The following is a 14,542-nucleotide window of genomic DNA, read 5'->3' as shown; positions in this document are numbered from 1 at the left end:
GCACACGCGTATCCATCTCATGACTGCGAGCACAGGGAAATGTTGCTGGCTACAAAGCGGAGAGAAGCCGTTTAATTGACTGTGGCACACGGCTGTCGGTGCGCTGTAACACGCGCAGCACACGCAGCCTGCGGAGTTCAGAAGCGCCTCCAGAAGTCACTGCGCAGCCCGAATCGTGCCCGCTACGAGGGCTGACGGGACCGCGGGCTGCGGCCGGTGCTGACTCGGTGCCACCTCACCTGCAGCACCCTGCAGCGCTTGGCCACCTACTGATGCGTTTTCCAGGCTGAAACTAAGGCAGAACTTCTTACAGCGATGACCCGGAGCTGCCGCCCCCCCCCGCCCCGCCGCACTCACTATCTCGGCCACCATGAGGAGCCCGGGCGGGGTCCGCAGGAACTCCCTGTCGTAGGCGAGGGTGCTGGAGCTGGCCGACAGGTTGGCGGTGAAGGAGCTGCTGGTGGTGGTCACCGTGTGGGAACGCGGGCGCGGCGGCTGCTCCAGAGGCGGCGGCGGCTCCATGCTTCGGGGCTGCCCCGCGCCTGCCGGCCGGCCCCGAGCCCAGCGGCGGGGCGGGGGCAGCGGCGAGGGCGGCCGCCTCACGGGCGGCGGGAAAGGATCCGCCGCCGCCCCGCTTTGTGCGGCCCCGGCGCCGCGGGGGGGAGAGGCGGGCGCGGGGGTAGCGGCGTCTCCGGACGGGCTCCGCGGCGGTGTGGGGTGTACGGGCCGCGCCGGGGTTAGTGCGGTGGGGAAGCTCAGCACTAGGGAGGGCTGCGGGAGGCCAAATAGTGCAGCCAGCAGGAGCAGGGAGGTGATCGCCTCTTTGTGCTCCGCACTGGTGAGGCCGCATCTCGAGTGCCGTGTTCAGTTTTGGGCCCCAGAGTCACTGCAAGAAGAACATCGAGGCCCTGGAATGTGTCCAAAAAAGGGCAGCAAACTTGTGAGGGGTCTGGAGCACAAGTCTTATGGGGAGCGGCTGGGGGAGCTGGGGTTGGAGCTGGGTCTGGAGGAGGCTCAGGGGAGACCTGATCGCTCCCTACAGCTGCCTGAAAGGAGGCTGTGGTGAGGAGATCGGCCTCTTCTCCCAGTTAACAGTGATGGGATGAGAAGGATTGGCTTTAAGTTGCACCAGGGGAGGTTCATGTTGGGTATTAGGAAGAATTTCTTCTCAGAGGGAGCGGTGCTGCAGTGGCACAGGCTGCCCAGGGAGGTGGTGCAGTCACTGTCCCTGGAGGTGCTCAAGAACCGTGTGGATGTGGCACTGAGGGACATGGTCTGTGAGCAGTCACAGGCATGGGCTGATGGTTGGACTAGGAGATCTTAGTACTCTTTTCCAACTTTAATGATTCTATAATCCTATGAGGTGTTGGTCTTTCTTCCAGAGCAACTGTGGAACACTGTGGAAGCCCATGGTTGGTAAGCACCATTTGGTAGGCCCATCCCCAGCATTGTGCAGTGTCACCTGTGGCCAGCACTAATGAAGACATCCTAGGAATATGAATTGCTGCAGGTGGACTGTGGGAATGTGACCACCACGCAGAGACACAGGCAGACATCAGGGCCTGGAAGGTGCAGTAGTCCTCTGAGGGCTGAAACTGGGGATTTAGCTGGCATCTCACAAACAACCCAGAGTCTCTGTGTAGTAAAAGGCAAACACTGAAAGACGCTGGAAATGGAAAGTATGAGGTCATTATTAAACTACTACCTGACAGTGCCGAGCTGTTCCCTAACCTGTATTTGTTTGTACTTTCCAGTCTAGCCTTAAGCGTTCCCTTAAAAATAAATAAATACATAAAAACGTGGGTCATTTAAGAGCTTCTGAAGCAATCTTCCATTCCACAGAAAGCACAGTGTTTCAAGAACCAGCCAGCAGGTGAAAGCTTCCTTCGGCGTTCAGGAATTCTCATTAGTGAAGCATTTCTAAGTGGCAGCTCAGTAAAACTGAAGTGTTTTCCATATGTCTGGTGGCTATTGTCCTGGAATTGTTTACTGCTGCTCTCCCGCTGGCTAACAAAGGATGGGCTTGCAGTGTTACCTTTCAGCAGGGGACTGAACGAGCTGGAGAGGGAGGAGGAGGATGCAGAGTTTCTCCCATCAGTACGGGAAATGTGAATGACCCAAAGGAACTGCTGCTTATAATTGATTGTGCCTCCCTCACGGTGTAAGTGTGTCATAATACAGGCTCCACAGGGGTGCTTTGAAGGTGCCTTGGCTCGGGATCAGTGGAGCCTCTGCATAGCATATTCAGAGGCACGGGTGACTTTGCTTTGAGGTGGCAGAAAAAAATGTGGCAGCGTTTTGCAAACATGAGCTGCGGGTCATCAGGATGAGCTGCCGGTTACTCAATGGGGTATGAGATACAGATACACCGTGTGAGGGGAAAAAGAAAAAGTAGACCATTAGCAAACTGCACTTAGCATCTCATAACATTCAACACAGCATCTCAATCATAAATAAACGATTCTGCACTTTTTTACTATCTTGTGTGTCGGTGTGGAGTCACCAGTGTTTTTGTACTGGTTGCACTCCTGTTTTATTCCCTTTAAAAGTAAGAGCTGAGGTGGTAAGGAAGACTGTGCATTGGTTTGTGTAGAGACCAGCTTCAGCCGGCTTGCAAATAAAAGGTGCGCTGATTGTTCAGCACTGCCCAGCTTTCCCCCCAGTGCCGGAGCCGCTGTGAGATGCCCCTGTTGCTGTCAGTGGATCCATTGCTTGCAGCGCTGAATCATTGTTTTCAAACCTCCCCATCCACAAGTGAGTAAATGTGGGGCTCAAATTCCTATCAGCAATGCAGTAATCCGCACAAGTTTCAAAATGGTTTGAGTTGCTGCTTTGAGAGCTGATTTATTTCCCACCGTATGTATATTCTCACTGTGTCTCCAGGGCCTTTATTCAGTGGGCTTGACTTTGTACATGCTGCTAAAACTGCGCATTTTGCTCACTGTGCTTCTGGAGGTCAGTCAGTGCTGTTTGCTTTTTTGGCCATCAAACATCGGACCAATACATGCCTTTGCTTTTGGTCCTTACATACAACAGTTGAGCATCCCAGGTCCTCGGGGGAAAAAAAAAGTGAAACACAGATGCAGAGAGATTTATTTTCTGTTTCAACTGTGCTCAAACTATCAATATAGCAGACGTTTTTAATGGCTGCTGAGGATGTCACATATTGGAACTGATTCAACAAGAGGTGGATGGCTGCATTGCTGGGCGACTTCTCTGCACTGGAGAACACTTTGCTCTCTGATGTCCCTAATTAGCAAAATTTTCTCCAGCAAACGTGATCAACAAATGAGTTTCGCTAAAAAAACACAGCATTTAGAACGTTAACTTTGAAGCTCTGGCTTTTTGTTTTGCATCTGGTGCTGAAGGCTGCAACTGAAAAGCCTGCAGGGAGCATCTGAGCTTAGCTAGATTTTTTTTTACACGTAGATAGCATCAGAAGCAAAAGAACTGAATGCTGCCGCTCCAACAATCAGCCTTTCATTACAAAGCTACCAAGAGAGAGGAAGGTGGCCCATTTTCCGTCTTTTAAATGAACCTTTCAAGGGAAGGATTAGTGAGCCTTGCAAACATCAGTCAGGATTCTTACCTTTGTTTGTCAACTCCTGTATCTCCTCACAAAGTAAACTGTGATTAGAAAATAAATAAATACCCAACCCGTTGTAAGCTTTTCTGTTTAATCGTTTTAGCAAAAGCAAAAGAGCTGATAAAAGTATGATAACGTTTCTAAGTAAAGGAATTGTTGCTGGAAGGTCCTGATATCTAATTAAGAGATTCTTCCACTTAAGCTGGTTTGGATCTCAAATCCTGAGGAATCAACATATTTGAGATTTCTGACTGAGCTCTCCAGAACCACCCTATTAGCAGCAGTGTGGCCAACTGGAAGTGCTCATTAAAGTCTATTCACACGACCAAGAAGCAGAGATGACTGGAATTTCCTGAACTGTTTTTTTTTTTTCTGGTTTTGAAATACAACTTCCCTTCACCCCTCCCAAACCTCAGAACTTCCAAACGTCAAAGTCAGCTAAACCAAACAAGGGAACAGATAAAGGCAAGGTGACTGAAACTCCTCACCAGTCATCGGGACATTTTGGCCACCAACAACAATGTACTTTTTAACAACATGGGAGCGATCAGAGAAAAATAAGTGAGTTTATTCTCAAGAGAACAAGGAAGGAGTTGTACCTGCTGTAGAACCTAGGCTAAATGTAAGGAATAGGGATCAGTGTTGGATGTCCAGGCCAAATCTTTTCACCCTTGACATCCAACTGTGCTCATCTGAGGATATTTCCACTAAGCAATAAATCAAGTGTTAAAGCTACGTTTGGAATACTTCCTAATGGCTTTTTGGAACCAGCAATGTATAGGCTTTGAGCTGTGTATTTAGAGTAAATAATTAATAACATGCATGACTCTTTGACAGCTTACCTAGCTGTACAGAAAACCTGATTTACACTAGCCCGAACCAGAAATACTTGACTCTGATACTTCAGTAGTGAGATATACTACAAACATACCTAGTGATAAGTCAAGACAAATGATTCTGCACGAACCAGCATTTAATAGAGTAAAATTGGCTTTCATTATGGAGATACCCAGCCTTTCTAACGTTGCTGTGAGAGAGAGTGAATAGATGATAAACTCTCATCTTCAAAATGGCGCTGGCTCTTCAAATCCATGGAAGGATTTGTGTTTGTACGTGAGGTTACTGAGCACAGCATTTGTTTGGCTCTGCAGCCCGGACACCCCAAAATTCATGAATCCATGATCAATACTAACTCAAAGTCCATCAACTGAGTAATAAAAGTGCATGGGATTTCACCACCAGATACAAAAGTTACCGCCTTAATGCAGGAAAATACAAAATTGGCTGTTTACATTCCACGGGCCTTCTCCTTCAATTATTTCTATGCAGGAAGTTTACCTGTGTTACACGAACAGAGAGGCAGGTCTGTAGACACACATGCATTTTACCTGTCAAAATGCTGTCTTATTACATGTGAACTGCCACACAGAGAATGAAGACCATGCTATGAACAGTAAGATACTGGCTTTTCAAGTTTTTTTTTCATTTCTGAAAGACGTCACCATGACTCTATGTCAACTGTTCATTGTAAGAGATCATGCTAAGAAAAGAAGTCACAAAGTACATAAACCGTGTGTTTTCTATGCATTAGGCTGTTCCGTCTCCTCTGGGAATCTAAGAATCCTTCCCAAACACAACTGTGCCTTAAATAGTGTGTTGAGGAAAAGCTGCTTATTTCCTTCAGAGCAGATCTGTACTTCACAGTCCCTGCGTGCTACACGCATACACTTAACCTCAGGGCAGAGAGTGCAACTACTCAGTTAAGGGAAGAGATAAAAGCGAGAAGCTTGGAGTCTATGTACAAATCTCAGAATGGATGTTGTGGTTGCATTATATTACATATATTGCATTTCAAGGGCTGCTTCTCAGTTGTCTTTAGCTGTCCTATAGTAAGTGTGCAAGCACAGCTCTGAGCACAGCTGGTGGCCATGCCTTCTCACACCTGCACATCACAAGTCACTTGGATACTCAAGTGTCCTGTACCGTGTTAAGTGAGGAAGGAACTTTTTGTCCACTAGGCATATTCAGACAGGCTGTCCCTGAGGCACATTCATGAATGTTCTCCATGGGGTCACCATCCTGAAGCAGACTTTTAAAATGCTTTATTTTCAGTCTGGATTTGTCCAGCTTCAGCTTCCAGCCATGCTATCTGGTGATGCTGTTGCCTGCCAGCCGCTGGATGTCTTCTCCACGTGTACATATGTACAGAGCAAGCTCCATTCACTATTTAACAATTTAGCATAACAGGTCATTTTAGGTCTCAGACATTTCAAGGGTTTGTACTTCTCTTGCAAAGCAAGAGTACTAAACATTAATAAAGCCTGCAAGCAAACCAATGCCAGAAGCTAGGAGGAGACAGTAAATGCTGTCCCCAGTCATGGATGAGGCTGTGAGGAAATCACAGTGAAACTTTTCAGCCTCTCATTAATTCCCTGAAAACAAACAGGGAATTGACAGCTGTCAAGGGTGATCTTTTCCTTCAGCTGTTCCACACTAGCCTTGAGTGCTGTACAAAGATTACTGCTACAATTTAAATAGTTATTAGGTTGGGTATTAGGAAGAATTTCTTCTCAGGGGGAGCGGTGCTGCAGTGGCACAGGCTGCCCAGGGAGGTGGTGCAGTCACTGTCCCTGGAGGTGTTCAAGAACCATGTGGATGTGGCACTGAGGGATGTGGTCAGTGGGCATTGGGGGGGTGGGTTGGTGGTTGGATGAGGTGATCTGAGAGGTCTTTTCTGACCTTAATGATTCTACAATTCTACATTCCTACAGTAGAAACGAGGAGTAGTGTACTACAGTACAACCCTTTTCTCTGAAGACATCTATGGTCTCTTCTCAGTGAGGATGGTGCTTGTACAAGAATCAGCTCTTCAAAGTTTGAGGGTTAGGGTGAAGTCAGAAGAAACTGGGCAGGGAAGAGGAACAACAGGATTGTATTTGTGGCAGTTGCTCCTGTTTTGTGGCTGAAGCATCTACTGACAAAAAATGTCAGCTGGCTGGGGAGAGGTTAACAGTCTAAAAGCTGAATTACAGGGGGCTGCAGTGACAGAGAGGAGAATGCCTGGCAGGAGGCTGACCTAGATCTTGGAGAATGCAGCAGTAGAAGGAGAAGGCAGAGAAATGTGGGCAGATGCTTTACAGTCCTGCACAGCTCTTCACGCTGATTTACATAGCCATCCCCTGTGGGATAAAGACATTTAACTTCTATTGACTATAAGAGCAAAATTGTAACACGGGAACACTTCAGACCACATAATGATTGAAATCTCGAACGACCAAGAGATACGCTATCAGTATTTTCAAATCAGCCCTTGCCAGTAGACCAGTGTCAAAGTACTTTTATGGGCACAAAGAACAAAGTGACCCTGTCATTATTATCACAAAGTGACCCACACAACAGTCTTAGCTCTGAAACGAAACAATAAAAACCAAACACCCAAAGAAACAAATATCTGTGGCACAAAATAGAGCTAAGTTTAACTCAAAGGACACATAGGTGCATGTACTATAAGAATACGTAGAACACCTCTCATGACTATGAATTATTACTGGATGCCTTCAAAGCATTAACGTTGCAGATATGCACAAGAGCAGCGTGCAGAGCTGCTCACGCTGGCTGAGTCTTGTGCCAGTTCATGAAAAAAGAAGTGCAGTGATGCAACACGCTTTGTGTGTGCTTCTATTCTAGGTTCCAGAAAGCAGCTGTTGCAGGAAAAACAGGAAGCCGGAGAAACAGGAGATAAAATAGAAGAGAATGATTTTTCTGTTAAAACTGCGTATATTTCTGGGGAAGAGACTGTGTTCTCGAGCAACACCTGCTGGGATCTTTAAAGGAATCAGAAGATGGATTGGGTTAAATTTCTTAATTCACTTAGTCTGCTTTGAAAACGGCAGGCTTTGCACTGTGTAAGAACGGCGCGCTGTGCCAGCCTACAGAGCGGCCAGGGGATGCGTTTTGGAGGGACTGGAATTTCCTCAGAACAAAGGCTTATCCCATTTATGACATGTCTTGAGAAAGCTTATCCTGTCAAGTCATTTACCACCCTGCTAACCAGCTACTGAGCATGGATAATGCTTCTTTGCTAGATCAGGGAGAGAAAAGGGAATTTCAGAAGAAAAGGTTTTCATTTGGGGATTTTAGGAGAAGAGCTGATAGGAGTTAGACTATCTAAGCTCTTTGAACCGTGAAAAACACACCAAGAAGGATTTTACTAAATGCTCATATTATAGCTAAAATACAGCCTTTCTATGGAAGGCGACCTCATTACCTAGGTATCTGAATGTGAAAGTAATGGGAATTGGCACAGCCCTGTGGATTGTGCTATTAGATTTGGATACTCTGAGATGGACGGGGCTCAAATTACTAATATGGAGGTGAATTAAAAGCACCATATATTCATGAATGTCTGACAGAGTTTGACATGTCTGACATAGTTTGAGTTTCTGACAGGAGATTTGTTACAATGGAACCAATCCCCATAAGCATCACAGTTAAGAAGCTGGGTTTACTGTGGACTTTGAGGTAGGATGACGTTCACAAAGTTCAGACTCTGCTGTAAATACTTGCTGCGGCTGGGTTATAAATAAGGTCAATTTACTCTAAGTAGCCTTTTTCTACTAAGAGTTTATCATCAGTTACAACATCTTCTTAACATTTACATCACTTTCAGATCTTTCCATACTCCTCCATTTTGCCTTCCTCAGAAGGATTCAATCAGATGCTCAGGAACCAAACAGTATCAGTTTGTGCGAATGAAGGTCATGCATCAGACTTCTGTGCTACCTGTTTAAATGACGCTATGATTACTATTACGCTGAAGTACTAATCAGGGAGATCATATATTTGTGATTCATTGTTCAGGCTGGCAGTACAAGGAAAAACATCAGTTAGCAAGGACATATTCAAATCAGTTACTGCTTTGATGAAATCTGAGGTTATTTCTTGCATGCAATCATCCTTCTTGTTCTAGAAGACTAATTCTGTGGGCTGTACAAATTCATTACTGCAAGGTCTCTCCATATAATTCAGCAGTAAGAGAAACGGGGGTAACACAATGACACAAATGCATCAGTGCTAAAATACAGGATCTAATAAATTACCTTCATAAATAACAAGGTACAACACTGAGATATTCTATCGCAATGAAAGATGAGGAATTTAAGCTAAATTCCTCCAGCCTTCAAAGTAACCCCAACTGTAAAGCAACTGAATGTAAGGCAATCAAGAAAAAGAAAGACGCGCATAGGAAAGAAAAAGATGCTGATAAAGGCACCTGTGCTAAGTATGTGGTTATGTCTTCCTGTAAGAGCTCAACGGGAGCTGCAAGCATGCACAGCTGCCTCTCCAGGAAGGGGGAACTCAGGGGCAGCAGGCCTACAGTGTTACCTCATGTGCAGCACAAGTGATGCAGTTCAAGCCCACTTCCATTTTGGGAAGTGATAAAGAGGTTGGACTTGAAGGACTACTTATCTCCCAGATACTTGCTGTGTGTGTGTCCCTGTCTGGAAAAAGACACTGTTAGTTCACAGTATTTTGTAAGTAGAATTAATGTGATTGAAAATAACTTTTTGCAAGCATCAATCATAAGACAAGCAGCAGAGAGGCGTGCTTTCTCCATTAGTGCTACATTGAGAAGCAGCCCTTACCCTTTACTTACACTGCTAGTGAGTCCCCTGACATAAGCTGTGCTGGAAAAAGCCATCAATGCATTACAACCGGTTGAAGATTCTGGACTAATGCAGAGGGACTGGGCTGTGTTTGCTCAAAGGCGGTGCTGAATATACAAAGCTTGCCAACCCCAAACACCACCAATCCCAAACATTCCAAATCCTTATTAGGAAGAACAGCACACAAAAAAGAGCTATTCTTGGAGATCTGCTTACTGGATTTCTATGTATTTTACTAATTACCTCGAGCCAGATAATACTTGGGAAATCAAAATAATATTTCCAAAACTCTGTCTAGCAAAGCAAAGACTTGTGATGGATTGAGCCCAAGAATACCGCACAGAATAGAGATAAATCTCACGTTGGCACTGTAATACTTCAGAACTGAAATCAGACTTGGCAGTTTTCCCTGTTCAATTGCTGTCTGTGCATGTGCACATCTCCAATCTTTACAAAAGGGTACTTGACACACAAAGACATTCGGACAGCAAGCGATCCTGGGAAACAAATTCACCTGTTCTTTTGGATGTGCTCAGTACAGTCAGTGATCCCAGGATCCTCCCTTTAACAGCCCAGAGAAAAGAATGGCTTCAGTCCCAACTCAGGCCGTTTCCTCTGAACAGATCAGGTTCCATACTTACCCCTTGTAACTTATGCAACAATAAACGATGTCAGTTTTAGAGATGTGTTGATGAGGACCTCATCTAAGGTCTGACTGCCTGGTGCAGAGTTCCCATTCATTGTGTGTTTTAAATCAATCCAGTCCAAGCTAGTGATTAAAACAAGGTATCCAAAGCTATACTGCACCAGTTTTCCACCCCATTTCCTAAAATCCACCTGTCCTTTCACTAAATTCTGTCCCAACATTAGAAAAGCAGAGATGTTTAAACCTCCCAATATCAGCTTACCGCTCCTTGAATGATCCCCTTACTCAGCTCCTGTGCTCACATGACACATTCTATCCAAACGTGCTTGGCTCACCAAGTGTTTTTCATGTCCCCAGCTCATTTGATTGTTAAGATCGCATAAAAATCTTAATAGCTGGAGCTACGCGTACCTTGTTTTCCCTGGGGCTTCCACTTCTAGTTGTGAACAGAAGGAAGAAGATTCCCTCTGAATTCCAGGAACGGAATTTTCAGCTTTGCTTTGAGAGCCTCTCTCTGCCTGCTCCATCAGACTTAATCCTTCCTCATTTACTTTGGAGAAAATCACAATCTGATGGAAAGGCAAGCAACACTTCTGATTACTTCTCACCAGTTAAATGCAGCGTGGGAGAGAAAGAATGGGGGTCTTTACCCTCAAGAGCTTGCAGCTCACAGATCACCTCTTGCCAGCCTTTCTCCTGAATATCTCTGCATGCTTCTGATCTCAAACAATCTCACTGCGAAGTGAACGAAGTGCATATTTCCTCTGTACAAAACCCGCCTAGAGTGCATGAACAGCATATTTTCCTAATCTCAAGTTTTCTGTATATCACTTGAAGATTGATACATGGAAGGAAGGGGGAACTTGAAACACAGCTGCTCTCTTTCTGTGCATGTGGATATTTTGAGTGTGCTTGTGGAATCTCCCTTGCACTTCAGCAACTGCTGCACTGCTGAGGAGGTTTTAGTTTTCCAGGTTTTAGTTTTGAAGAGAACCGTGTTGCTGTGAAGCTGCTCCTGATGCATTATGACATACCAAAGGGGGCTTAAATCAGCTCTCCAACAGCTCTGCCTGGACTCCTGTATTTTAAAGCATGTTCTTGGCTTACCAGCTCTTGCACTGGTCTCACTGTCTCTTCTGCTCTCTAAGGAGTGCAGCACTTCAAGTTCTGTTTCCTCTCCTCCACGCGCAGTATATACAAATGACATTCGAAACAATTTACATGCAGGGTGGGCAGCTCAGCCCCAGGCCACTCTTCCCTCATTGCAGACTTGATCGGATTGCTTTCTAGAAGCAAACTGTGCCCGCTCTTTTCATCTGCTGCTCTCCAGTGCCTTGCATTGTGAAGCCAAGCGCATTGTGTTTTGGAAGAAAGGCCACACCTGGAAAATGTCACGCTTGGGAACCGCACGTTCCTTTGCCAAACGGTAATGGTTATAGGCAGATAAATTCTAAGCTTTAGAAAAAAATGGTGAATTTGTGGCTAAATTAGAGAGAAAATCTCAGGAAAAAAAGAAAATTATTAGAGTGAGTATGGTGAAGTACATTAAGCATATATGCAGGATACTACGGCTCCAGAATCCAATGCACTAAAAACAAATTAAGCAGCTTTTGTTACAAAGTTTAAGCACTCTGCTGGGTGAGGACGATTGCTGGCTGCCTTGGCTTTGGTTTGATCACACATCCCAGCCTGAGCAGCTGCTCCTGCCCCAGGGAGTGCTGCTAAGAAAACCTGAGCTGCTGCTGCTTGAAAGCGGTGAATGTATGAATAAAGATGCAAGCGGAAGAAGGATTCCAACCAGCAGCTTAACATTTTGGAAGATCTTTTTCCATACTTTGCATCTCTCCTGGGCACCGGCACAAGACAGAAGATATTCCTTCTCTGTAGAAGCCTTCAGCTTGGAAAAAAAACACAGATGAGCAAGAAAATCAGAGGATAAGACTGAACTTGGACAGGGGGAGACTGGTAGGACCAGTGCAGCCGCAGCTACCACCCAGCTCCAGGTTTGAAGAAGATTATGCAGCTGAGGTCTACATTTAAAGAAACAAAGTCGGCCACATTCAAATGCGACTCTGCAGAGTAAGAGGAAATTGGAAGGATTTCTGAACTTAAATGCCCCATTAAAACACTTGTGTCAGAACTGGGCTTGGTTCCAAAGCACCGGCACAACCATGGCTGCCTCTGTTCAGTCACCATAACACAGAGCACTCTCTGGTGAGCACGGAGCCTTCAACATCATGTCACGATACGTGATGATTTATTTATCGATGCAACAATACAGACAGCAGGTACCAGAAAGAATGGCACGTTTAAAAAGCTGGTTCACAGTTACTGAAAAGCTGACAGCATTACTTATGTGTTTTATGTTTGCATTTTAAAGAGTAGCTAATGCTTCATAAACATCTCCATATTACTATTTACATGTATCAGGAACACTGCCAGCACTTGCTACCAGATTTGGCTTGCTCCCCAGTATCTCCTCACCCTTAAAAAAGGCAAAAAAGCAAACTAACAATCCCCCATTGTGCTTTCTGAGCCTACCGCATGGCTGTGTTTAGTCATTAAACTGCAAGATATTTGCTAAGTCCTCCAAACACAAAAGATCCGGCAAGAATCCACCCTGCTGAAAGCTGCAGCACGTTTCTATGGCAAGAAACAATCGTTTCTGTTTTGTAAAATGGGATTTGTAATGGATGTGGACTTGGAGAAGGGAAGGGCAAACTAGTTCAGTGAATGTCATTCGTTCTCATCTGAACATAGAGAGAAAAAGCAAATACCCAGTTTGGTCACAAGAAGAACAACTAACATCACAGAGCGTAATATTACACTCATTATTATAGTATTTAATATATTATAATATTGCCCATTACACTGGGCAGACTTTGGCAGTTCCTCATTTGAACGTCAACAACTGCTCAGATACCAGAACTGTGCTTAATTTATGTTAATTTATTTATGCTTTAATTTTATTTATGCTTTTAATTTTATTTATGCTTTAATTTATGGTGTGAATTATAAGGGAGTCATACATGTAAAAGTATTAGTCTGTGCTGTTTCTAGCAACTTACTGAAATAACATATGGTTCCTAGCGCTCCCTACCATTACCCTTTACAGTATCTCTCCAAAACAGATACTGTAGGCAATAGGTAAATATCATAAATAGTTAAAGGAACATAGGAAGGGGGAACTCTGAGAGAGCTGCCATTCTGTTGGGTGTCATTCTACTGTCCTCATCTTAAAATCCAGCTCTGTAACTGTTTTCTGTAAGAGCAGGATGGGGAGTATCTGAAGTACCTATACAAGGCATGGTGGCAGGAATTTGCCATCAAATTACAACAGACTGAGAAGTAGGCTCCATTTAAGCCAAATGCCAGATACCTCTCCTTTAAACATGCTGGGATTGGAGGCAGATACTCTTTTCATCCATTATTCAAAACTGAAGTGCTAACTTCTCCTGCTCAGATTTCCATCAGCTCACTGCTAATCACTGGAGACAAACTCAAGCGTGACCAGGAGCCTGGTGGAAGAGAAATAATTTTACTCTTAATAATAAGAAATGCTATGTGTTTCTGGATGCTTTATTCCGGCATTCATCACCCCATGTGATATCTGTGTACGTCGTTCATACGATTCCAGCTTTACAATGAAATGAGTGGGAAGATGGGGAGCAGGCATCAGTACAGGGCATGTGAAAGAGAATTCTTGTCTGCCATGTTTCTTGTACCTGAGTGTCAGCCTCTGTTGATAAGCACCAACCCAGTGAGAAAGCATTATCCCTATGGAAGAAAATGCCCCCATGGAAGAAATATATCCACCCTGATTCTCTTGTGATGGTTTTTACCTCCCTATTCACTCAGACTCATTAGAATTCAGACAGTACTTTTAATACACCTACATATTTATTCTACCGGTTCATTTAATGTACCCTTAAATTAAAAACAACGTTGAGTTGTAAGTACAGAGAGAAATGACCTAATGGCTGAAACTCTGGCTTAAAATTAAGAACAAAATGAGTCCTGACACAGGTTGGCTGGGCAACCATCTTTACCTGTCTCAGTACCCCTACCAGTAAGCGGAGAATCAGGACATTGCTCTCCTTCTATGGTAGGCTTTCAGGGAGACAGTGTGTTATTTTGTTCACCAAAAAATCCCGTACCTCCTTAACTGTACAGTGCTTCACAACTAAGTACTGTCTAACAAACTGAATTACCTTCATTCACAAGGAACCTTAGAAAAGAGAAAACACTAAGTCAAAAAAACGCCACAAACTACAGCTGTAGTCTCTGTCTCATGACCTGGTAGCAAGGATTTAACAGCTAATGCAAAAGATGGTGTCGGTTCATAATTCATCTGTCCAAAGATAGCTCACATCCATATTCACATCCACAAGGAAGATATACTTAAAGTAATGCAACCTTCCTGCCCGCAGCTGCAGCTCACCTGTCCCTAGTAGGAACACAAATCTTGTAGCAACTGCACATGTGAAAATGTTGGTAAGAACTTTGTGATTCGATGGCATTTCCTTCATGTCTCTACAGGACACTGCACAGAGGCAGCAGTGGAAATGCTGCCCCTAGACGAATACTTGTGACACCCCCCCATTAGCTGGTGCAGGCATTGAGAAAACAGCACAGCACGATGTG

The 14,542-nt window shown here is 44.7% G+C and overlaps 1 protein-coding gene across 1 annotated transcript in view; it reads right to left on the bottom strand.

The window, feature by feature from the left end:
* CMTM8 (CKLF like MARVEL transmembrane domain containing 8) overlaps positions 1–559 on the bottom strand; it is a 34,144-nt gene extending 33,585 nt beyond the window's left edge. The window contains exon 1 of the mRNA XM_072327476.1: positions 358–559. Within this exon, the coding sequence (XP_072183577.1) occupies positions 358–522 (165 nt within the window). The 5' untranslated portion in view covers positions 523–559. The remainder of the gene's footprint in view (positions 1–357) is intronic.
* Between the last annotated feature and the right edge of the window lie 13,983 nt (positions 560–14,542).

The sequence above is a fragment of the Excalfactoria chinensis genome, chromosome 2 (assembly GCF_039878825.1).
Source record: "Excalfactoria chinensis isolate bCotChi1 chromosome 2, bCotChi1.hap2, whole genome shotgun sequence".
NCBI classification, from domain to species: Eukaryota; Metazoa; Chordata; class Aves; order Galliformes; family Phasianidae; genus Excalfactoria; species Excalfactoria chinensis.
This window is presented reverse-complemented; position numbering and strand designations above follow the sequence as displayed.